This window comes from Eleutherodactylus coqui, chromosome 8 (assembly GCF_035609145.1).
Source record: "Eleutherodactylus coqui strain aEleCoq1 chromosome 8, aEleCoq1.hap1, whole genome shotgun sequence".
NCBI lineage: Eukaryota > Metazoa > Chordata > Amphibia > Anura > Eleutherodactylidae > Eleutherodactylus > Eleutherodactylus coqui.
The window spans coordinates 206873926-206898524 of NC_089844.1; the positions used below are offsets into that span (position 1 = coordinate 206873926).

Below are 24599 nucleotides of genomic sequence, written 5' to 3' on the forward strand. Positions count from 1 at the left end.
CCCGCCCCCTCCTCCCACAGTGCCTTGCGGCCGCCGCTCTCCCCGTTCTTCTCTGATGTCGGCGGGCCGGCGCTGCGGCCACCATGCAGGAGCTCATCGCTTGTGTGGAGCACATCCGCTTCGACCTGGAGCTGGCGGTGGAGCAGCAGCTGGGGGCGCAGCCGCTGCCCTTCCCGGGCATGGACAGTAAGTGCTGCCGGCGGGGAGTCCGACCCCCAGAACCGACGGAACGGGGGGCTACGACCCCCAGAACCCCCGAAACGGGGGGCTACGACCCCCAGAACCCCCGAAACGGGGAGTCCGACCCCCAGAACCGACGGAACGGGGGGCCACGACCCTCAGCACCCCCGGCACGGGGGGGGGGGGGGGCACGACCCTCAGCACGGGGTGACGGAGGAGCTGCCTGTGAGGTCAGACCAGAGATCAGCGGGGTGACGGAGGAGCTGCCTGTGAGGTCAGACCAGAGATCAGCGGGGTGACGGAGGAGCTGCCTGTGAGGTCAGACCAGAGATCAGCGGGGTGACGGAGGAGCTGCCTGTGAGGTCAGACCAGAGATCAGCGGGGTGACGGAGGAGCTGCCTGTGAGGTCAGACCAGAGATCAGCGGGGTGACGGAGGAGCTGCCTGTGAGGTCAGACCAGAGATCAGCGGGGTGACGGAGGAGCTGCCTGTGAGGTCAGACCAGAGATCAGCGGGGTGCGGGGTGACGGAGGAGCTGCCTGTGAGGTCAGACCAGAGATCAGCGGGGGTGACGGAGGAGCTGCCTGTGAGGTCAGACCAGAGATCAGCGAGGTGACGGAGGAGCTGCCTGTGAGGTCAGACCAGAGATCAGCGGGGTGACGGAGGAGCTGCCTGTGAGGTCAGACCAGAGATCAGCGGGGTGACGGAGGAGCTGCCTGTGAGGTCAGACCAGAGATCAGCGGGGTGACGGAGGAGCTGCCTGTGAGGTCAGACCAGAGATCAGCGGGGTGACGGAGGAGCTGCCTGTGAGGTCAGACCAGAGATCAGCGGGGTGACGGAGGAGCTGCCTGTGAGGTCAGACCAGAGATCAGCGGGGTGACGGAGGAGCTGCCTGTGAGGTCAGACCAGAGATCAGCGGGGTGACGGAGGAGCTGCCTGTGAGGTCAGACCAGAGATCAGCGGGGTGACGGAGGAGCTGCCTGTGAGGTCAGACCAGAGATCAGCGGGGTGACGGAGGAGCTGCCTGTGAGGTCAGACCAGAGATCAGCGGGGTGACGGAGGAGCTGCCTGTGAGGTCAGACCAGAGATCAGCGGGGTGCGGGGTGACGGAGGAGCTGCCTGTGAGGTCAGACCAGAGATCAGCGGGGTGACGGAGGAGCTGCCTGTGAGGTCAGACCAGAGATCAGCGAGGTGACGGAGGAGCTGCCTGTGAGGTCAGACCAGAGATCAGCGGGGTGACGGAGGAGCTGCCTGTGAGGTCAGACCAGAGATCAGCGGGGTGACGGAGGAGCTGCCTGTGAGGTCAGACCAGAGATCAGCGGGGTGACGGAGGAGCTGCCTGTGAGGTCAGACCAGAGATCAGCGGGGTGACGGAGGAGCTGCCTGTGAGGTCAGACCAGAGATCAGCGGGGTGCGGGGTGACGGAGGAGCTGCCTGTGAGGTCAGACCAGAGATCAGCGGGGTGACGGAGGAGCTGCCTGTGAGGTCAGACCAGAGATCAGCGAGGTGACGGAGGAGCTGCCTGTGAGGTCAGACCAGAGATCAGCGGGGTGACGGAGGAGCTGCCTGTGAGGTCAGACCAGAGATCAGCGGGGTGACGGAGGAGCTGCCTGTGAGGTCAGACCAGAGATCAGCGGGGTGACGGAGGAGCTGCCTGTGAGGTCAGACCAGAGATCAGCGGGGGTGACGGAGGAGCTGCCTGTGAGGTCAGACCAGAGATCAGCGGGGTGACGGAGGAGCTGCCTGTGAGGTCAGACCAGAGATCAGCGGGGTGACGGAGGAGCTGCCTGTGAGGTCAGACCAGAGATCAGCGGGGTGACGGAGGAGCTGCCTGTGAGGTCAGACCAGAGATCAGCGGGGTGACGGAGGAGCTGCCTGTGAGGTCAGACCAGAGATCAGCGGGGTGACGGAGGAGCTGCCTGTGAGGTCAGACCAGAGATCAGCGAGGTGACGGAGGAGCTGCCTGTGAGGTCAGACCAGAGATCAGCGGGGTGACGGAGGAGCTGCCTGTGAGGTCAGACCAGAGATCAGCGGGGTGACGGAGGAGCTGCCTGTGAGGTCAGACCAGAGATCAGCGGTGTGCGGGGTGACGGAGGAGCTGCCTGTGAGGTCAGACCAGAGATCAGCGGGGTGACGGAGGAGCTGCCTGTGAGGTCAGACCAGAGATCAGCGGGGTGACGGAGGAGCTGCCTGTGAGGTCAGACCAGAGATCAGCGGGGGTGACGGAGGAGCTGCCTGTGAGGTCAGACCAGAGATCAGCGGGGTGACGGAGGAGCTGCCTGTGAGGTCAGACCAGAGATCAGCGGGGGTGACGGAGGAGCTGCCTGTGAGGTCAGACCAGAGATCAGCGGGGTGACGGAGGAGCTGCCTGTGAGGTCAGACCAGAGATCAGCGAGGTGACGGAGGAGCTGCCTGTGAGGTCAGACCAGAGATCAGCGGGGTGACGGAGGAGCTGCCTGTGAGGTCAGACCAGAGATCAGCGGGGTGACGGAGGAGCTGCCTGTGAGGTCAGACCAGAGATCAGCGGGGTGACGGAGGAGCTGCCTGTGAGGTCAGACCAGAGATCAGCGGGGTGACGGAGGAGCTGCCTGTGAGGTCAGACCAGAGATCAGCGGGGTGACGGAGGAGCTGCCTGTGAGGTCAGACCAGAGATCAGCGGGGTGACGGAGGAGCTGCCTGTGAGGTCAGACCAGAGATCAGCGGGGTGACGGAGGAGCTGCCTGTGAGGTCAGACCAGAGATCAGCGGGGTGACGGAGGAGCTGCCTGTGAGGTCAGACCAGAGATCAGCGGGGTGACGGAGGAGCTGCCTGTGAGGTCAGACCAGAGATCAGCGGGGTGACGGAGGAGCTGCCTGTGAGGTCAGACCAGAGATCAGCGGGGTGACGGAGGAGCTGCCTGTGAGGTCAGACCAGAGATCAGCGGTGTGCGGGGTGACGGAGGAGCTGCCTGTGAGGTCAGACCAGAGATCAGCGGGGTGCGGGGTGACGGAGGAGCTGCCTGTGAGGTCAGACCAGAGATCAGCGGGGTGACGGAGGAGCTGCCTGTGAGGTCAGACCAGAGATCAGCGGTGTGCGGGGTGACGGAGGAGCTGCCTGTGAGGTCAGACCAGAGATCAGCGGTGTGCGGGGTGACGGAGGAGCTGCCTGTGAGGTCAGACCAGAGATCAGCGGGGTGACGGAGGAGCTGCCTGTGAGGTCAGACCAGAGATCAGCGGTGTGCGGGGGTGACGGAGGAGCTGCCTGTGAGGTCAGACCAGAGATCAGCGGTGTGCGGGGTGACGGAGGAGCTGACCTCTCTGCTTGCCTCCTGCCTGCAGTCTATGGGAGAGCATGCACCGCGGGAACCAGGATGATGCCCCCCCCCCCCCCGCCCCAACAGCTCCAGAAGACAAGATTATGTGCCGGCGGGACGGGTTACTGTATGCGGGCGGTCAGCGGCTCTGCCGGCGGGCAGCGGGTGCATGCGGGCGGTAAGCGTGTCTGTGGGCAGGCAGCGGTGCGTGCGGGCGGTCAGCGGGTCTGTGGGCAGGCAGCGGTGCGTGCGGGCGGTCAGCGGGTCTGTGGGCAGGCAGCGGTGCGTGCGGGCGGTCAGCGGTGCGTGCGGGCGGTCAGCGGTGCGTGCGGACGGTCAGCGGGTGTGCGGGCGGGCAGCGGGTCTGCGGGCGGGCAGAGGGTGGCTGCGGATAGTCACTGCTCTTGCGCTGACAAACATGGTGGATTATTCGCAGCGCCCCGCGGGCACACACCCTACGAGTGCTGGATGAGCGGTCGTTGTACTGCATAGAATGAATTACATTGTGCTTTTCCTGGGTTGCGCCGATTATCATGTAATCGCTTCTATCTGGTTTCTTCTCCAGAATCCGGCGCCGCTGTCTGCGAGTTCTTCTTGAAGTCGGCCTGCAGTAAAGGTAAGTGACTAGTCGGGGCCCCATACTGTAGTCACCAGCAGGGACTAAGCCTCATAATAGCGGTCAGACGTGGCGGCACAGAAGTACCCGTGTGAATGTAAGGTTTGTCGCTCTCAGGGGGCATGTGCCCGTTCCGTCACATTAGCGGGGAGAAGACTGTGGTCTGCAAGCACTGGTTACGAGGACTCTGTAAGAAGGGCGACCAGTGCGAGTTCCTCCACGAGTATGACATGACCAAGATGCCCGAGTGTTACTTCTACTCCAAGTTTGGTAAGTTGTTACTGCTTGTTGCTGATGGCGCTCGTGGCTGCAGCCTGGCACAGAGCTGTGGCATAGACGAGTATCTCCCTGTACGGGGGGCTCGTGTGTCCTGCTGTGGCTCCGTGGCCGCCCCTCTCCGGGGGCCGGCCTGTATGTTTGATATCCTTTTGCGGTAATACAAGTGTTTGATTGCTTTTTATTCCGTTTTTGTCTTGGAGATGCCATGACCAAAGAAGTCCCCGTCTCCAGCCTGATTGGGGCGCGGCTGAATTGCCGGCAGCATTTTATATGGTTCTCATCCTTGGAGTTCTCCCATCACGGCCGTCGGTTAGGGGTTGGCGATACAATTTTGGGGTAGATGTATGTTGGAGAACTTCTGGGAGAAGGATAACAATAGAACCATTCCTCCATTGTTACACCGTATGCTGTCAGTGACGTTGGGCACATGATGTCAAGACCAAACGGCCGCCTTCCTGCGGCCCTGGTGGACTGGGGTCAGCCTGACAGCCGTGATGTACTGCCTTCTGGCCCCTGCAGTGCCTTCTGAGGAGTTTGTGTACACTTCCCAGGTGCATCAGTGAATCTTGGGTGTCCATGACCGGGTTGCTGGTTCACCTTAACATAGTCAATGCCAACCCTATTACTACAGGGGGTCCTCTTGAAAACAGTTCTGCATCTGGGGAGCCCTAGTGCCACGTGGTGGCAGGACAGGTACTGCACTCCTGAACAGTCGTGCGGTACTGATGGGTTTCCAACTCTACAAAGCCTCCTTCAGCAGGCTGACCTCCATATTGTAGAGTTGATGGGTCTTGGTCACTCGGGGAATCCTTGTTTAGGATCAACCCTGGTTGGGAACGCCAACTTAAGACGGCAAGATGCTGTTTGTGACGAGTTGGCCACCATGCTGTATGTCAGCTGTACTACAGTAAGTCGGGTAGGCTTTCTAGACTCGCATTGCTTTAAATCTGTCTGATTTCAGGGGAGTGCAGTAACAAGGAGTGCCCGTTCTTACATATTGACCCAGAATCCAAGATAAAGGACTGTCCTTGGTATGATCGCGGCTTCTGTAAACACGGTAAGGGCGGACGCCGCGTGGCCTGAGTGTGACGCCTGCCACAGATGTAGATGCCGCTATGAAAGCTTGGTTTCTCTTGCAGGCCCTATATGTCGGCATCGGCACACGCGGAGAGTCATTTGTGTCAACTATCTCGTAGGATTTTGTCCTGATGGCCCGACCTGTAAATTCATGCAGTGAGTATCATCTTGTCTGTAAGCATGGCGCGGTGTACCGCCTCCTCTGAGCCACCCCTGCAGGTGAGGAGCCACACCTTGCATCTTTCCCATAGACATCCCGGCTGCAGGACTCGCATCTGAAGGCAATCCTTTAATAAGGAGTATTGTTCATGCGACGGTCCTAGCCCGGTATGAATTATGTTTTCAGAATTGGCCAGGCCAGCCCTAGTTATAATTTACGGGCCATGTGTATGTCGCTGTGTAGTATGCCAGGCATATGTTCCTCATCGGAGGACCTCTTGAAGAGATATGACCGAAATGGGAAATGATGCTTTTTCTACAAGTGCGACACGTACACCCCTCCCTTCTCTGAATGACCTCTGAGAGGGCGAGGCGTCTTCTAGGGAAACTTTTAAGAACCAGGGGTTCAGCAAGATGGGTTGTCAGACTTCGGAGATGCACTTCAGCATGAGGCTTTTCAGTTTGCTTCAGTGATGCCGCACAAACAAAACCTTGGACCAAGTATCCCAAATCTGGTAACTTTCTTTAGTTTCTCCTTGCTTTGCGTTAAAATACTGCCCTGTACCCCTGTAAACCTTATCTCCACTGTAACATCCCTTTCTGTATATTTTTGTATACACATAGTTAGCACTGCTAGTCTTAAGAATTAATCTGCAATTTATTAATCAGCCTTGTCTGTTTTAAAACGAACCATAACTCCAAAGATTGTGATTCATAGTCCGGGATCAAGCTCCCGGTGATATAGAAGCTGGTGATGGCAGCGTGTGGGTATTGTAGAGCGCTGGAGATGTTACACCGACCAGGGGGGGATTTGAGCTTTCGTTCTGCATGCATGCAGGAGCCTGAGAAAGCTGGGTACAAAACCGTGAGGTGCGAGCCCTCCGGGCCCCTCGGCGAACCGTGAGGTGCGAGCCCTCCGGGCCCCTCGGCGAACGCACTAAGGGGTGTCGTTTATAGAGTGGGGTCATTTAAAAGTCTTCCGCAATATTGAAATGACGTGGCCGGCGCATCATGCGACGCCGTGGGCGCATGTGCTTCGGAGGGCGGCGGATCCAGAGGTAAGTATGGGGTCTCTGGGGGAGCGCCGTGACGAGCTCCGCTGTGGAATTCCGCTTGGCCGAATGCAGCTATTAACCTTTTAAATGCTGCTGTCAATTCTGACAGCAGCACTTAAATCCCCCGGACGGCACCCCCCACCCCCGCGGTGAGATCAGGGTAGCCATGCTGGTGTTATGGCAGCTGGCGGTCTTCTGAAAGGCCCCATGACTGTCTTGCCAGACTGCCCATCAAGCCGTCCCTGTGGGGTGGCCTGATAAGACTGCCTGTCAGAATGCAGTATGATGTAATGCTATGGTATTGCATCATACTGCAGGAGCCATCAGAGTACCGCTAGTTGTGGTCCCCTAGGGGGACTAAAAGAAAATGTAAAAATAATAAAGTTTTACTAATTTATTTAAAAAAAAAAAAAGAATACAAGTTCAAAAAACCCTCTTTTGCCATATTTGCAGTAAAAAAAATCAAAATAATAAACTGAAAATACATATTTTGTATCGCTGCGTCCGTAAAAGTCGATCCATCAAAGTAATGCATTATTTACTGCGCACGGTGAACGACGCCCGAGGAAAAAATATAGAAAGTTGCCAGAAATGCACTTTTTTGGTCACCCTGTCTCCGAGAAAAAGTATAATAAAAAGCCATCAAAAAGTCAATTGTACGCAAAAATGGCGCCAACGGAACCGACAGGACGTATCGCACAGAACGAGCCCCGCACAACGGCGCCGACGGAAAAATAAAGTTATTGTGCAGAAAATGTTTAAAAATGCAAGTAGTGCAGCAAAAAAACCTGTCCTGTTGGTTATCGCAGTAATGACACCGACCCGTAGAATGACGTCATCCCTGCGTAGGAAGCCGCGCCATCAGCAGTCTCCGCACCGTATACATCGCGCTCTGAAGGAAGAGGAGCAGCTGGGATCTTCATAAGATGCTGGGACGAGTCCCGCGCCGCTCCCTGCCTCCTACGGACCAGTTCATTGGCGCCCCCTGCTGCTGATCTCCATACAATACAGTCATCGGGTTGCTTTTGTGCGCCATGGAAACAAAACGCGCCGAACGATGGCGGCAGGTCGCTTTTTTTCCAATTTTGTACAGTTCCTCGGTCCGTTTTGCGCTCCATTAATTAGCGACGCTGAAAACTACAACTCGTCCCGCAAAACAGGCAGACAGCGAAGGATGCATAAAGGGGGGAGGAAAAAACGGAAATGGGGAAAAAAGCCAAAAAGCTCCGTCACTGAGGGGTTAACCCGTCGGAGTGCGGCTGTTTCCCGGCAGCGGTCGGGGGGGCTCGTTCTTTGCGCTCCGACTTGTATTTTCAGCACATTTAGTGCACAATGTAATGGTGACATGGGGAGAAAAACTGAATTTCACCTTTTTGGGGGAGGGGCAATAAGCCCCTGAATGTGCTGTGTGTGGGTGCGGCCCCCTGTTACAGGACGCATCCCGCCGTGTCCGCTGCTTATCTATAGATTTGTTTTTAACCCTTTCCAATCCACTGTCTGACGTCTGAAGACATTCTGATTGAAGGCTGTACAGCTTCGATGTCAGAAGGCGTCCGGCAGGGTATTCTTACTGTAGATTACTGACTGCTCTGTTGTCGGCGCCTCTCCAGCTTGCCACATACCGCAGTACTGGCTCTAGCCAGCAGATGGCGCCATTGTATAATGGCAGAGAGAGAGCCCCTCTAGGAAACTCTGAATCCAAAATTGGATTGCAAAGGGTTAAAACCCCTTTTTATTATTCTGCACGTGGGGGACGTGAACTAGCAAGCATTTGTTCAGTATTGCTACAGACACTCTGTTAAGCCCCACCAATAGGCAGCCCTCGTTTTATCCTCCCCCCCCCCCCCCCCCCCCCCCTCATCGTCTTCTATGATTTCTCCCGCATTATCTGTTAAAGGGCCGGCGCTCTCGGTGTAAACCCTTCACACTGTTGACATAATTGGAGCCTCGTGGCTCTTCTGTAACTTCTCCTTCTCTCAGAATCTGTTTCATGTTTTCAGCAGTAGTTTTTGCACTGTGGAATAACGTGTGTCATTTTGCAGCCCCCGCTTTGAACTGCCTATGGGGGCCACCGAACAACCTCCTCTACCTCAGCAGACCCAGAGCCAGCAGAAGGTAACGAGCCTCGCACTGCTTGTAGTGCAGACACCGACCCATTCACTGATATATATTATATCTGTCTGCAGCAGAACAGCAGCCAGTCATCCCAGCGATCCTCGTCCCTCATCCAGTTAACGAGCCAGAGCTCCCCTCTCGGCCAGCAGCGCTCTCCACAAACTATCGGCGTGATGCAGTCCCAGAACAATAACGTCGGAAATCGGGGACCTCGGCCCCTCGACCAGGTTACCTGTTATAAGGTGAGATCTAGATGCTAGTAGTAGTACGGTTCTTTGCATCCGGGCTTATATGTATGTAAACAGGGAACTGGTCTCTGCCAGAAGCAGACAGCTCCGTTCCCACTGCAGTGGGCAGGTTTTGGTACTACAGGCAAAGTTTTCATTGAAGTGAGTGGCCTGCAATACCAAACCTGCCCACTACAGTGGGAACAGAGCTGTCTGCTTCTGGCAGAAATAAACCCAGCTAATGGATGTTCGGTGGGAATCCCTGCCAGTATACTATGGGTGGCCTATGCTGAGGATACAACTGGACAATCCCTTTATTTAGGCCACAGAGAAGTGAGTTTTATTGTCTGTAAACCACTGTTGACTCAGAGGCCTTGTGCCTGTCTCTGAACCAGATCTCTCACCAGAAGTCCTCCAGCGGTATCGAGCTCTGGGTTTGGAGGATCAAAGCTTTATAATGAGGCCCTAAGCAGGAGGGGCATCAAACGTGTCCCTCCCCCCACCCCCTCCTGCCTCGTTGGGGTTAGACGTTGATGTAACAGTCCTGTATTGTGTCCTTGGCTACCACATATATTCAGCCACAAGTAAGCGGGTCTTGCTCACCCTCGCGTTCCGTTCCGCAGCCTTTCTATTCATCTAAAGGCTCCGGTGGGACATCGGATACATGGAACGGGTACACAGCTTTGGGGCAGACACTTCTGACCTTTGTTCCTTAAGGAAGAGGGGCAGTTGTCTAAAGACCCGTTTACACACAACGATTACCGCTCAAAATTCATTCAAACGACCCAAAAGGAGCGTCTGAATGATTATTTTAACCCATTCACGACCAAGGATGTAAGAGTACGTCCTGGAGCATTGAGGCATGTATGAAGAGAGGTCATGGGGCGACCTATCGTCATACAGTGCGGGCCGTCAGCTGTTTATTACAGCTGACACCTGCGGGCAACAGCTGCAATCGTCATGAGTGATCAAAGAATCGCTGGTTGTGGTCCCCCAGGGGGGCTTAAAAGAAAAGTATCAATAAGATCAATAAAGTTTTATTAATTGTAAAAGTAATAAAATAAAGTAATAAAGTTTAAATCCACCCCCCCCCCCCCCCCCCTTTTGCCATATCTGTAATTAAAAAATCTAAATCCTAAAATAAAAGTACATGTCTGGTATCGCTGCGTCCGTAAAAGTCCCATCTATCAGAGTAATTATTGTCCCACACGGTAAACGTCGTCCGAAAAAAATAAATGCCAGAAATGCACTTTTTAGTCACCCAGAAAAAATGCAATGAAAAGTGATGAAAAAGTTGTGCGTATTCCAAATTGGTGCTATCGGAAACTACAGGACATCCCGCACAAAACGAGCCTCGCTGGACTGCGTCAGCGGGAAGATAAAGCTTGTGTGCGCAGAAGATGCAGCAAAAAATAGTTGGAAAACCGTAGAATAAAGTTATCATGTCGCTTTTGTTGCCGTAGAAAAGAGACGCACTGAAAGATGGCGGAGGGTCGTTTGGGTTTTTTCGTTTTCCTCCACTTAGCATTTTCAAACGTTTTTCAGTACATTATAAGGTACATTAAATAGCACCATTACAAACTACAACTCGTCCCGCGAAAAACAGCAAGCCTCATACAGTGATGGAGAAATAAAGGAGTTAGGGGGTTTTTTTTTTGTTTTTTGTTTTTTAAGCGGGGAGGAAAAAACGAAAATAGAAAAAGAAAAAAAAGGCCCTGTCATGAAGGGGTTAAAGTGAACTTAAAAGGCGGCACGTTTAAATATGGCCCTTCCTTCACTAGTTGGTAAAGCTCCGATGGGATTTGTCCCAGGCCGTCAGGGCCCTGACGGCGTCCGGAGAGTAATCCACCTCACCCACCCCTGTAGACCAGAGGTATCCCAGCCATGCTGCTATCCCTGGACATACACAAAGCCGGTGACACTCTAGGTTGGGGGTACACTCTAGATGGTGCGTGGCCGCTGCTGCCGATCCCTCTCGGGTAGAGAGCTCACACTCTAGATGGTGCGTGGCCGCTGCAGGTGATCCCTCTCTGTTGAGAGCTCACACTCTAGATGGTGCGTGGCCGCTGCAGCTGATCCCTCTCTGTTGAGAGCTCACACTCTACATGGTGCGTGGCCGCTGCTGCCGATCCCTCTCGGGTAGAGAGCTCACACTCTAGATGGTGCGTGGCCGCTGCAGCCGATCCCACTCTGGTAGAGAGCTTACACTCTAGATGGTACGTGGCCGCTGCAGCCGATCTCTCTCTGGTAGCATAATGACACTCTAGATGGTACGTGGCCGCTGCAGCCGATCCCTCTCGGGTAGAGAGCTCACACTCTAGATGGTACGTGGCCGCTGCAGGGATCCCACTCTGGTAGAGAGCTCACACTCTAGATGGTACGTGGCCGCTGCAGCCGATCCCTCTCGGGTAGAGAGCTCACACTCTAGATGGTACGTGGCCGCTGCAGCCGATCCCTCTCGGGTAAGGAGCTCACACTCTAGATGGTACGTGGCCGCTGCAGCCGATCCCTCTCGGGTAGCATAATGACACTCTAGATGGTACGTGGCCGCTGCAGCCGATCCCTCTCGGGTAGAGAGCTCACACTCTAGATGGTACGTGGCCGCTGCAGCCGATCCCTCTCGGGTAGAGAGCTCACACTCTAGATGGTACGTGGCCGCTGCAGCCCATCCCTCTCTGGTAGCACAATCACACTCTAGATGGTGCGTGGCCGCTGCTGCCAATCCCTCTTGGGTAGAGAGCTCACACTCTAGATGGTACGTGGCCGCTGCAGCCGATTCCTCTCGGGTAGAGAGCTCACACTCTAGATGGTGCGTGGCCGCTGCTGCCAATCCCTCTCGGGTAGAGAGCACACACTCTAGATGGTACGTGGCCGCTGCAGGTGATCCCTCTCGGGTAGAGAGCTCACACTCTAGATGGTACGTGGCCGCTACTGCAGGCGATCCCTCTCGGGTAGAGAGTTCACACTCTGGATGGTACGTGGCCGCTGCAGCCGATCCCTCTTGGGTAGAGAGCTCACACTCTAAATGGTATGTGGCCGCTGCAGCCGATCCCACTCTGGTAGAGAGCTTACACTCTAGCTGGTACGTGCCCGCTGCAGCCGATCCCTCTCGGGTAGAGAGCTCACACTCTAGCTGGTACGTGGCCGCTGCAGCCGATCCCTCTCGGGTAGAGAGCTCACACTCTAGCTGGTACGTGGCCGCTGCAGCCGATCCCTCTCGGATAGAGAGCTCACACTCTAGATGGTACGTGGCCGCTGCAGCCGATCCCTCTCTGGTAGCACAATCACACTCTAGATGGTACGTAGCCGCTGCAGGTGATCCCTCTCGGGTAGAGAGCTCACACTCTGGTAGAGAGCTCACACTCTAGATGGTACGTGGCCGCTGCAGCCGATCCCTCTCGGGTAGAGAGCTCACACTCTGGTAGAGAGCTCACACTCTAGATGGTACGTGGCCGCTGCAGCCGATCCCTCTCGGGTAGCGCGATCACACTCTAGATGGTACGTGGCCGCTGCAGCCGATCCCTCTCGGGTAGCACGATCACACTCTAGATGGTACTTGGCAGCTGCAGCCGATCCCTCTCGGGTAGAGAGCTCACACTCTAGATGGTACGTGGCCGCTGCTGCAGGTGATCCCTCTCGTGTAGAGAGCTCACACTCTAGATGGTACGTGGCCGCTGCTGCAGGTGATCCCTCTCGTGTAGAGAGCTCACACTCTAGATGGTACGTGGCCGCTGCAGCCGATCCCTCTCGGGTAGCACGATCACACTCGAGATGGTACGTGGCCGCTGCAGCCGATCCCTCTCGGGTAGAGAGCTCACACTCTAGATGGTACGTGGCCGCTGCTGCAGCCGATCCCTCTCGGGTAGAGAGCTCACACTCTAGATGGTACGTGGCCGCTGCAGCCCATCCCTCTCTGGTAGCACAATCACACTCTAGATGGTGCGTGGTCGCTGCTGCCAATCCCTCTTGGGTAGAGAGCTCACACTCTAGATGGTACGTGGCCGCTGCAGCCGATTCCTCTCGGGTAGAGAGCTCACACTCTAGATGGTGCGTGGCCGCTGCTGCCAATCCCTCTCGGGTAGAGAGCACACACTCTAGATGGTACGTGGCCGCTGCAGCCGATCCCTCTCGGGTAGAGAGTTCACACTCTGGATGGTACGTGGCCGCTGCAGCCGATCCCTCTCGGGTAGAGAGCTCACACTCTAGATGGTACGTGGGCGCTGCAGCCGATCCCTCTCGGGTAGAGAGTTCACACTCTGGATGGTACGTGGCCGCTGCAGCCGATCCCTCTCGGGTAGAGAGCTCACACTCGAGATGGTACGTGGCCGCTGCAGCCGATCCCCCTTGGGTAGAGAGCTCACACTCTAAATGGTATGTGGCCGCTGCAGCCGATCCCACTCTGGTAGAGAGCTCACACTCTAGCTGGTACGTGGCCGCTGCAGCCGATCCCTCTCGGGTAGAGAGCTCACACTCTAGCTGGTACGTGGCCGCTGCAGCCGATCCCTCTCGGATAGAGAGCTCACACTCTAGCTGGTACGTGGCCGCTGCAGCCGATCCCTCTCGGATAGAGAGCTCACACTCTAGATGGTACGTGGCCGCTGCAGCCGATCCCTCTCTGGTAGCACAATCACACTCGAGATGGTACGTGGCCGCTGCAGCCGATCCCTCTTGGGTAGAGAGCTTACACTCTAGATGGTACGTGGGCGCTGCAGCCGATCCCTCTCGGGTAGAGAGCTTACACTCTAGATGGTACGTGGGCGCTGCAGCACGATCCCACTCTGGTAGAGAGCTCACACTCTAGATGGTACGTGGCCGCTGCAGCCGATCCCTCTCGGGTAGAGAGCTTACACTCTAGATGGTACGTGGGCGCTGCAGCCCATCCCTCTCGGGTAGAGAGCTTACACTCTAGATGGTACGTGGGCGCTGCAGCCGATCCCTCTCGGGTAGAGAGCTCACACTCTAGATGGTACGTGACCGCTGCAGCACGATCCCACTCTGGTAGAGGGCTCACACTCTAGATGGTACGTGTCCGCTGCTGCAGGCGATCCCTCTTGGGTAGAGAGTTCACACTCTGGATGGTACGTGGCCGCTGCAGCCGATCCCTCTCGGGTAGAGAGCTCACACTCTAGATGGTACGTGGCCGCTGCAGCCGATCCCTCTCGGGTAGAGAGCTCACACTCTAGATGGTGCGTGGCCGCTGCAGCTGATCCCTCTCGGGTAGCACGATCACACTCTAAATAATACGTGGCCGCTGCAGCCGATCCCTCTCGGGTAGCACGATCACACTCTAGATAATACGTGGCCGCTGCAGCTGATCCCCTTCTGGTAGCACGATCACACTCTAGATGGTACGTGGCTGCTGCAGGTGATCCCTCTCGGGTAGCACGATCACACTCTAGATGGTACGTGGCCGCTGCAGCCGATCCCTCTCGGGTAGAGAGCTTACACTCTAGATGGTACGTGGCCGCTGCAGCCGATCCCTCTCGGGTAGAGAGCTTACACTCTAGATGGTACGTGGGCGCTGCAGCCCATCCCTCTCGGGTAGAGAGCTTACACTCTAGATGGTACGTGGCCGCTGCAGCCGATCCCTCTCGGGTAGAGAGCTCACACTCTAGATGGTACGTGACCGCTGCAGCACGATCCCACTCTGGTAGAGGGCTCACACTCTAGATGGTACGTGTCCGCTGCTGCAGGCGATCCCTCTTGGGTAGAGAGTTCACACTCTGGATGGTACGTGGCCGCTGCAGCCGATCCCTCTCGGGTAGAGAGCTCACACTCTAGATGGTACGTGGCCGCTGCAGGGATCCCACTCTGGTAGAGAGCTCACACTCTAGATGGTACGTGGCCGCTGCAGCTGATCCCTCTCGGGTAGAGAGCTCACACTCTAGATGGTACGTGGCCGCTGCAGGGATCCCACTCTGGTAGAGAGCTCACACTCTAGATGGTACGTGGCCGCTGCAGCCGATCCCTCTCGGGTAGAGAGCTCACACTCTAGATGGTACGTGGCCGCTGGAGGGATCCCACTCTGGTAGAGAGCTCACACTCTAGATGGTACGTGGCCGCTGCAGCCGATCCCTCTCGGGTAGAGAGCTCACACTCTAGATGGTACGTGGCCGCTGCAGCCGATCCCTCTCGGGTAGAGAGCTCACACTCTAGATGGTGCGTGGCCGCTGCAGCTGATCCCTCTCGGGTAGCACGATCACACTCTAAATAATACGTGGCCGCTGCAGCCGATCCCTCTCGGGTAGCACGATCACACTCTAGATAATACGTGGCCGCTGCAGCTGATCCCCTTCTGGTAGCACGATCACACTCTAGATGGTACGTGGCTGCTGCAGGTGATCCCTCTCGGGTAGCACGATCACACTCTAGATGGTACGTGGCCGCTGCAGCCGATCCCTCTCGGGTAGAGAGCTTACACTCTAGATGGTACGTGGCCGCTGCAGCCGATCCCTCTCGGGTAGAGAGCTTACACTCTAGATGGTACGTGGGCGCTGCAGCCCATCCCTCTCGGGTAGAGAGCTTACACTCTAGATGGTACGTGGCCGCTGCAGCCGATCCCTCTCGGGTAGAGAGCTCACACTCTAGATGGTACGTGACCGCTGCAGCACGATCCCACTCTGGTAGAGGGCTCACACTCTAGATGGTACGTGTCCGCTGCTGCAGGCGATCCCTCTTGGGTAGAGAGTTCACACTCTGGATGGTACGTGGCCGCTGCAGCCGATCCCTCTCGGGTAGAGAGCTCACACTCTAGATGGTACGTGGCCGCTGCAGGGATCCCACTCTGGTAGAGAGCTCACACTCTAGATGGTACGTGGCCGCTGCAGCTGATCCCTCTCGGGTAGAGAGCTCACACTCTAGATGGTACGTGGCCGCTGCAGGGATCCCACTCTGGTAGAGAGCTCACACTCTAGATGGTACGTGGCCGCTGCAGCCGATCCCTCTCGGGTAGAGAGCTCACACTCTAGATGGTACGTGGCCGCTGGAGGGATCCCACTCTGGTAGAGAGCTCACACTCTAGATGGTACGTGGCCGCTGCAGCCGATCCCTCTCGGGTAGAGAGCTCACACTCTAGATGGTACGTGGCCGCTGCAGCCGATCCCTCTCGGGTAGAGAGCTCACACTCTAGATGGTGCGTGGCCGCTGCAGCTGATCCCTCTCGGGTAGCACGATCACACTCTAAATAATACGTGGCCGCTGCAGCCGATCCCTCTCGGGTAGCACGATCACACTCTAGATAATACGTGGCCGCTGCAGCTGATCCCCTTCTGGTAGCACGATCACACTCTAGATGGTACGTGGCCGCTGCAGCCGATCCCTCTCGGGTAGAGAGCTTACACTCTAGATGGTACGTGGCCGCTGCAGCCGATCCCTCTCGGGTAGAGAGCTTACACTCTAGATGGTACGTGGGCGCTGCAGCCGATCCCTCTCGGGTAGAGAGCTCACACTCTAGATGGTACGTGGCCGCTGCAGACAATCCCTCTCGGGTAGAGAGCTTACACTCTAGATGGTACGTGGCCGCTGCAGCCGATCCCTCTCGGGTAGCACGATCACACTCTAAATGGTATGTGGCCGCTGCAGCCGATCCCTCTCGGGTAGCACGATCACACTCTAAATGGTATGTGGCCGCTGTAGCCGATCCCTTTCTGGTAGAGAGCTCACACTCTAGATGGTACGTGGACGCTGCAGCCGATCCCTCTCGGGTAGAGAGCTTACGCTCTAGATGGTACGTGGCCGCTGCAGCCGATCCCTCTCGGGTAGAGAGCTCACACTCTAGATGGTACGTGGCCGCTGCAGCCGATCCCTCTCGGGTAGAGAGCTCACACTCTAGATGGTACGTGGGCGATGCTGCCGATCCCTCTCGGGTAGCACGATCACACTCGAGTTGGTACGTGGCCGCTGCTGCCGGTCTCTCTCGGGTGGAGAGCTCACACTCTAGATGGTACGTGGCCACTGCAGCCCATCTCTCTCTGGTAGCACGATCACACTGTAGATGGTACGTGGCCGCTGCTGCCGATCCCTCTCGGGTAGAGAGCTGACACTCTAGATCGTACATGGCCGCTGCTGCCGATCCCTCTCGGGTAGAGAGCTTACGCTCTAGATGGTACGTGGCCGCTGCAGCTGATCCCTTTCTGGTAGCACGATCACACTCGAGATGGTACGTGGCCGCTGCAGCCGATCCCTCTCGGGTAGAGAGCTTACACTCTAGATGGTATGTGGCCGCTGCAGCCGATCCCTGCTTTTTTTTTCTTTCTTTTCGTTCTTTATTTTGTGGTGCCGTGATCCATCCTGTGGGGAAACGGGCACAAGGTTGATCTCTAAGTGTAAGTTTGCTTGTGCTGGCCTCCGTTCTTGGGACCTTTGGGTGCTGCGCAGTCGTATTCCTTGCAGTTATATTATGCCTTGTAAATTACAAGAAATGTTTTTTTGTCCTTTATTTTGGCCTTAAGGGCTCTTGTCTCCACCTAGTATGCCCTTTGCCCATTTTATCACCTGGTAAACGGTATATTTACTGAGCATACTGCTAACCATGCAGGTCTGAGCAGAACTGTAAAGTATTCCTGCGCCACATGCGAATCATGGTGGTAGGTCGGTGGTCCTGCCAGACTGTCAGCAGGAGGTTAGCCTGATCGTCGTCGGGTGCCTCATCAAACAGCACCCCCACTCTGCTTCATCGTCGCTGCGGTCTAGATCGTACACAGGTGCTGCAAACTATGGTATCAGCGCATGCACATTGATTTCATGCAGCTGCCCAGAGCAGCAGACATGAGCTGTGCGTGTGCCGATTGCATTGCTCATGGCGCATGTACGAAATGTAGACTGAAGTGGAGATGACCTCACACAACTAGCAGAGGGGGACGGTGTTTGAGGAGGCACGTATGCTCCTTTACCACGGATGGTCCGGCACGTCCACCAGACCAGATCACCCATAATTTGCATGAGGCGCAGGAACACTTTGATTTTACAGGTATGCTTAGCCAACAAACTAAGTAAATACCCATTTTTATCACCAATTAAGTGGTGCAGAGGGTATAGGTGTAAAAATGGTGACAGCTTTTCTTTTTAAAGGGGTTGTCCAGTTGTAAACTATCCATGACCTATCCGTAGAATAGGCCACCAGTAGATCGGCAAAAGTCTGCTGCCACTGCTGTTCTGAGCCATTGCGCTCATGTATTCAGCCAATTTCTTTAGGAAGCACACAGCTCCGTTCCCACTGCAGTGGCTGAGCTTGGTATTACCAAACAATCACTGAAAACGGCCATATACTTACTGATACAGGAAGGCAAATATGTGCACCACCTCAACATGCAGGCAGCCATGCTCCCAAATGTGGGAGCCATTTACACCTGTGGAGGACACCGATGAGATGGACTAAATGAGGTGGGGGTGGCACATTCTGCAGAGGGACATCCGTACGTGCAGCCTGAAGATAATCTAACGCTCCTCTATGTGTATACATATGTCATTCCTCGGTTCCTCTAAAGTAACCTTGACTTCATAACATTTTCTGTGCAAACAACATGTAAACCCCTGTATTAAATTAACTCAGGTGAAGCCGGGTATATCAGCTAGTACATAATAAATGTGAGGTATTAGTTGGATTTTGGCCAACATACTTGCGCTCACAAGCCAATCGTCAAGGCTCCTCACGTTTGGTATTACTGCCTAAGTTCCCATTCACTTCAATGCTTGTAATCTATGAGTGCAACAGTCCAGAGAACAGCTGATCACCAGGGACCCCCAGCAGCAGATCCCCGCTGATCTACAACTGGTGGCCTATTCTATGGATAGGTCATGAATAGTTTGGGCCGGCGCCCCCTAGGACAGTAATCTGACCTGCAGCACTGCCTACTTCACAGCTCCAACAACTCTAACCTACAATGTTTTGTCTTTGCAGTGCGGTGAGAAGGGGCATTACGCCAACAGATGTACGAAGGGTCACTTGGCATTCCTGAGTGGGCAGTGACCGCGCCCCTCCACATCTGGGGGCTTCGCCTGTTCACGGAGTGGAAGCGTTTTCTTAAGACAGAACACTGGGCTTTCTATTTTTTATATATATATCATTTTAACTTTCCAATCTTGGGTTTTCTCTTCTGTAAATAACTTCCGCTGTTTCTCCCTGCAGTCGTTTTCCAAAATTCTATTTTGGCAATTCCTTTTTTTTAATAAAAGTGTCCATTTATTTGCCCGGTTTCTGCGTTTCTGTGAATATTATGTCAGGAAGCGTTGCCAGCACGTCCGGCTAGATGCTTCCAGACCCCTCCAGTTATGCTGGGCTGCAAACCATAAAAGATCTAGCTCCCTCTTGAAATTATGCAAAACATTATAGATTTGCGGTTCTGATCCGCCTTGGAAGCGGGCATGTTTCATCATCCGCAAATGTGGAGAGAAATGAAGTCCACGTCGCTCTATTCTGTAAAACCTCGCCCCGCCTGCAGGCTGACAGACTACATACTCGCTCTTCCATGCTCCCCACTGCGTCTTCAGTACTGAGTGCAGGGGGCTGGCAAGGACGTCCCTTACAGAAGGCCATGTGACTGCAGCAGCCAATCACTAGTGTCAAATACTTAGCCAAGCCTTTATCTATGATGCCTTCAATAAGTGCCTCGTTAACCATTATTCTTAACTCAGTATGAAAAGTATCAAGGGGATCATCAGGGAGTACCCCATAAACTTCAACATCATTAACTTGTCCAAGAATTTGTGCCCGATATTTAAGCGCATCCATTAGGATTATTGCTCCGCCTTTGTCGGCTGGTTTAACAACAATTAGAGATGAGCGAGCATACTCGTCCGAGCTTGATGCTCGTTCGAGTATTAGGGTGCTCGAGATGCTCGTTACTCGAGACGAGCACCACGCGGTACTCGTCTCGATTAAACGAGCACTGACCATTGAATTCAATGGAGCCGGCAATACAGCCGGCTCCATTGAAAGCAATGGGCTGCCGGCGATCGCGGGATGAATTGTCAGGAAGGGGTTAAATATATAAGCCCTTCCCTGCAATTCATCCAGAAATGTGTAAAAATAAAAAAAATATATATACTCACCTGGTCCCGGCAGAACAATGTTAGCCCATTGAATTCAATGGAGCCGGCAATACAGCCGGCTCCATTGAAAGCAATGGGCTGCCGGCGATCGCGGGATGAATTGTCGGGAAGGGCTTAAAAATATAAGCCCTTCCCTGCAATTCATCCAGAAATGTGTAAAAATAAAAAAAAAATATATACTCACCTGGTCCCGGCAGACGGTGAGTGAGTGCTGCCTCTGATTGGCTCAGGGTTAGCTCTCAGCTGAATGACAGCTGAGAGCTGCCCCTGATTGGCCCTGCGCTGAGCAAATCAGAGGCAGCACTCACCTATTCCTGAATTCATGAATGGGTGTGAGTGAGAGCTGCCTCTGATTGGTCAGGCTGTGACCAATCGGAGGCAGCTCATTCAGCAGGCGGGGATTTTAAATCCCCGGCTGCCGAATACTACTCACAGCTGTTCAGAGCAGTTCAGGAGGACTGCCGCCGGCCGCGCTGAACTCCGTCTGCCGGGACCAGGTGAGTATATATATATTTTTATTTGTACACATTTCTGGATGAATTGCAGGGAAGGGCTTATACATTTAAGCCCTTCCCGACAATTCATCCCGCGATCGCCGGCAGCCCATTGCTTTCAATGGAGCCGGCTGTATTGCCGTCTCCATTGAATTCAATGGGCTAACGTCGTTCTTCTCTGCCACAGCTGTTACAGCTGTGGCAGAGGAGAACGATCTTTATGCCGACAGTGCGGGGGGGCTCACTCCCGCGCTCGCCGGCAGCCCATTGCTTTCAATGGAGCCGGCTGTGTTGCCTGCTCCATTGAATTCAATGGGCTAACATCGTTCTTCTCTGCCACAGCTGATACAGCTATGGCTGAGGAGAACGATCTTTATGCTGACAATTTTTTTTTTTTTACACATTTTAGGATGATTTTCAGGTAAGGGCTTATATTTTTAAGCCCTTCCCAAAAATTCATCCTGCGCTCGCCGGTAGCCCATTGCTTTCAATGGAGCCAGCTGTATTGCCGGCTCCATTGAATTCAATGGGCTAACATCGTTCTTCTCTGCCACAGCTGTGCCAGAGGAGAACGATCTTTATGCCGACAGTGCGGGGGGGCTCACTCCCGCGCTCGCCTGCAGCCTATTGCTTTCAATGGAGCCGGCTGTGTGGCCGGCTCCATTGAATTCAATGGGCTAACATCGTTCTTCTCTGCCACAGCTGTTACAGCTGTGGCAGAGGAGAACGATCTTTATGCTGACAGTGCAATGGATGGTGCTGTAAGTTACTATAAAACCAATAGATGGCGCTGTAGTTTACTAGAAAGTGAAAAAAATGGCGCTGTTAGTTACTATAAAAACTAATAGATGACACTGTAGTTTACTACAACACCAATAGATTACAATGTAGAATATTATAAAGCAAATAGATGGCATTGTAACTTACTATAAAACCAAGAGATCGCGCTGTAGGTTACTATAAAACCAATAGATGGCGCTATAATTTACTATAAAACCAAGAGATCGCGCTGTAGGTTACTATAAAACCAATAGATGGCGCTGTAGGTTACTATAAAACCAATAGATGGCGCTATAATTTACTATAAAACCAAGAGATCGCGCTGTAGGTTACTATAAAACCAATAGATGGCGCTGTAGGTTACTATAAAACCAATAGATGGCGCTATAATTTACTATAAAACCAAGAGATCGCGCTGTAGGTTACTATAAAACCAATAGATGGCGCTGTAGGTTACTATAAAACCAATAGATGGCGCTATAATTTACTATAAAACCAAGAGATCGCGTTGTAGGTTACTATAAAACCAATAGATGGCGCTGTAGGTTACTATAAAACCAATAGATGGCGCTGTAGGTTACTATAAAACCAATCGGCGCTGTAGGTTAATATAAAATCAATAGATGATGTTATAGGTTATTAAAAAAAAAATAGATCTTGCTGTAGGTTACTATAAAACCCTAGTCACAGAAGAACCCTAAAGTAACTAAATACTGTGCTAAGGAAGAGCACACGTGTCTTGCCTGTTTGTGTACGTCTTGTCTTCACTTATTGTGGATTTTTCTAAGCCCAACGTTTTTAACGTATATCAATAAAGATTATTTTAGGGTTCTTCTGTGACTAGGGCTTTATAAAGTAGTTCCCTTTGCCGCTGTGATTTTTTTAGGTTCCTATAAAACCAATAGATGGCGCCGTAGGCTGCTATAAAACCAATAGATGGCGCTGTAGGTCACTATAAAACCAATAGATGGTGCTGTAGGTAACTAGTAAACTAATAGATGGTGCTGTAGGTTACTAGAAAACCAATAGATGGCGCTGTAGGTTACTAGAAAACCAATAGATGGCGCTGTAGGTTACTAGAAAACCAATGGATGGCGCTGTAGGTTACTATAAAACCAATAGATGGCGCTGTACGTTATTATAAAACCAATAGATGGCGCTGTAGGGTACTATAAAACCAATAGATGGTGCTGTAGGCTGCTATAAAAACCAAGGGATGGCGCTGTAGGTTAATATAAAACCAACAGATGGTGCTGAAGGTTATTATAAAACCAACAGATGGTGCTGAAGGTTATTAAAAAACCAATAGATGGCGCTGAAGGTTACTATAAAACCAATAAATGGTGCTGTAGGTTACTATAAAACCAATAGATGGCGCTGTAGGCTGCTATAAAACCAATAGATGGCACTGTAGGTTACTATAAAACCAATAGATGGCGCTGTAGCTTACTATAAAACCAATAGATGGCGCTGTACGTTACTATAAACCCAATAGATGGCGCTGTAGGTTACTATAAAACCAATAGATGGCGCTGTAGGTTACTATGAAACCAATAGATGGCGCTGTAGCTTACTATAAAACCAATAGATGGCGCTGTAGCTTACTATAAAACCAATAGATGGCGCTGTAGGTTACTATAAAACCAATAGATGGCGCTGTAGGTTACTATAAAACCAATAGATGGCGCCGTACATTACTATAAAACCAATAGATGGCGCTGTAGCTTACTATAAAACAATTATATGAAGCTGTAGGATAAAATATATGGCACTATAGTTTACTGGAAAGCCAATAGTTGACACTGGAGGTAATATAAAACCAATAGATGGCGCTGTAGGTTACTATAAAACTAATACATGGCACTATAGGTTACTATAAACCCAATAGATGGCGCTGTAGGTAATATAAAACCAATCTATCGTGCTGTAGGTAACCATAAGACCAGTAGATGGTGCTGTAGGTAATATAAAACCAATTGATTGTGCTGTAGGTTACTATAAAACCAATGGATGGCGCTGTAGGTTACTATAAAACCAATAGATGGCGCTGTAGGTGACTATAAAACCAATAGATGGCGCCGTAGGTTACTAGGTATTCACTGTGTATATTCCCTAAAATATAACTTTTATTAGACAATGTTTAAAAACTAGAGATGAGCGAGCACCAAAATGCTCGGGTGCTCGTTACTCGAGTCGAACTTTCAGTGATGCTCGAGAGTTTGTTTCGAGTAACGAACCCCATTGAAGTCAATGGGCGACCCGAGCATTTTTGTATATCGCCGATGCTCGCTAAGGTTTTTATTTGTGAAAATCTGGAAAACCAAAGAAAGTGATGGAAACAACACAGAAACGGATAGGGCAGGCGAGGGGCAACATGCTGGGCTGCATCTCAAGTTCCCAGGTCCCACTATTAAGCCACAATAGCGGCAAGAGTGCCCCCCCCCCCCCTAACAATTTTTACTTCGGACAAACCCTCATCAGCAAGGCATACCTTAGCTAAGCACCACACGACCTCCAACCAAGCAGAAGCACTGCCTGCGGGACACACCGCTTACTCTTCTCCTGGGTTACATGCTGCCCAACCCCCCCCCCCCCCCGCACAACCCAGCGTCCACAGCGCACACCAAAGCGTCCCTGCACAGCCTTCAGCTGCCCTCATAGCCACACCACCCTCATGTCTATTTATAAGTGCGTCTGCCATGAGGAGGAATTGGAGGCACACACTGCAGAGGGTTGGCACGGCCAGGCAGCGACCCTCTTTACAAGGGGCGGGGCGATAGCCCACAATTCTGTACAGAAGCAATGAGAAATCCAATCCTGTGCCACCTCCGTCAGGAGCTGCACACGTGGGCATAGCAGTGGGGATTCCATGTGCCACACAGTATTCATTCTGTCTAGGTGTCGCATAGCTCAATCCACACTGCAAGGGGAAAGCCGTCAGCGCTCTGCCCTCTACCCAAGTCAGTCGATGTCTTTGTGCCAGACAGGTCAAACACCGCGATGGGAACTAAGTTTGCACCAACAGCTTGGGTGGGTCCTAGGAAACCCAAGACATGAATAATAAATCAGAGCGGCCAAACATGGCAGACTTGCACCGCACCGACGACATAGGCCTCGGCCAACAGCTTCAGCAATCCTAGGCAGGAAGCGGACTTTCACTGCACCCAGGACATAGGCCTCTGCACAAACCCTCAGCAATCGCGGGCCTACAGCAGACTCCAATGCTAGCGTAGCTGTGCACGTCTCATTAGCGCTGTATTGCTCCTGTAGTTTGTCC

The 24599-nt window shown here is 53.4% G+C and overlaps 1 protein-coding gene and 1 long non-coding RNA gene across 3 annotated transcripts; both read left to right on the top strand.

The window, feature by feature from the left end:
* The first annotated feature begins 8 nt into the window (after positions 1–8).
* CPSF4 (cleavage and polyadenylation specific factor 4) lies at positions 9–19191 on the top strand. 2 transcript variants are annotated; one of them, XM_066577267.1, is made up of 8 exons: positions 9–186; positions 4037–4087; positions 4205–4357; positions 5328–5423; positions 5506–5599; positions 8700–8772; positions 8844–9014; positions 18898–19191. In XM_066577267.1, the coding sequence occupies exons 1-8, from the start codon at positions 84–86 to the stop codon at positions 18964–18966; spliced, it is 810 nt and encodes a 269-aa protein (XP_066433364.1). In that variant the 5' UTR covers positions 9–83; the 3' UTR covers positions 18967–19191. The 2 variants fall into 2 exon arrangements, with proteins under 2 accessions (XP_066433364.1, XP_066433365.1); XM_066577268.1 differs by having other exon boundaries at positions 8847–9014.
* On the top strand, positions 5606–7423 carry LOC136577369 (uncharacterized). The gene is made up of 2 exons (XR_010786464.1): positions 5606–6472; positions 6508–7423. It is a non-coding gene; the product is annotated as an uncharacterized lncRNA (long non-coding RNA).
* Positions 19192–24599: the final 5408 nt, after the last annotated feature.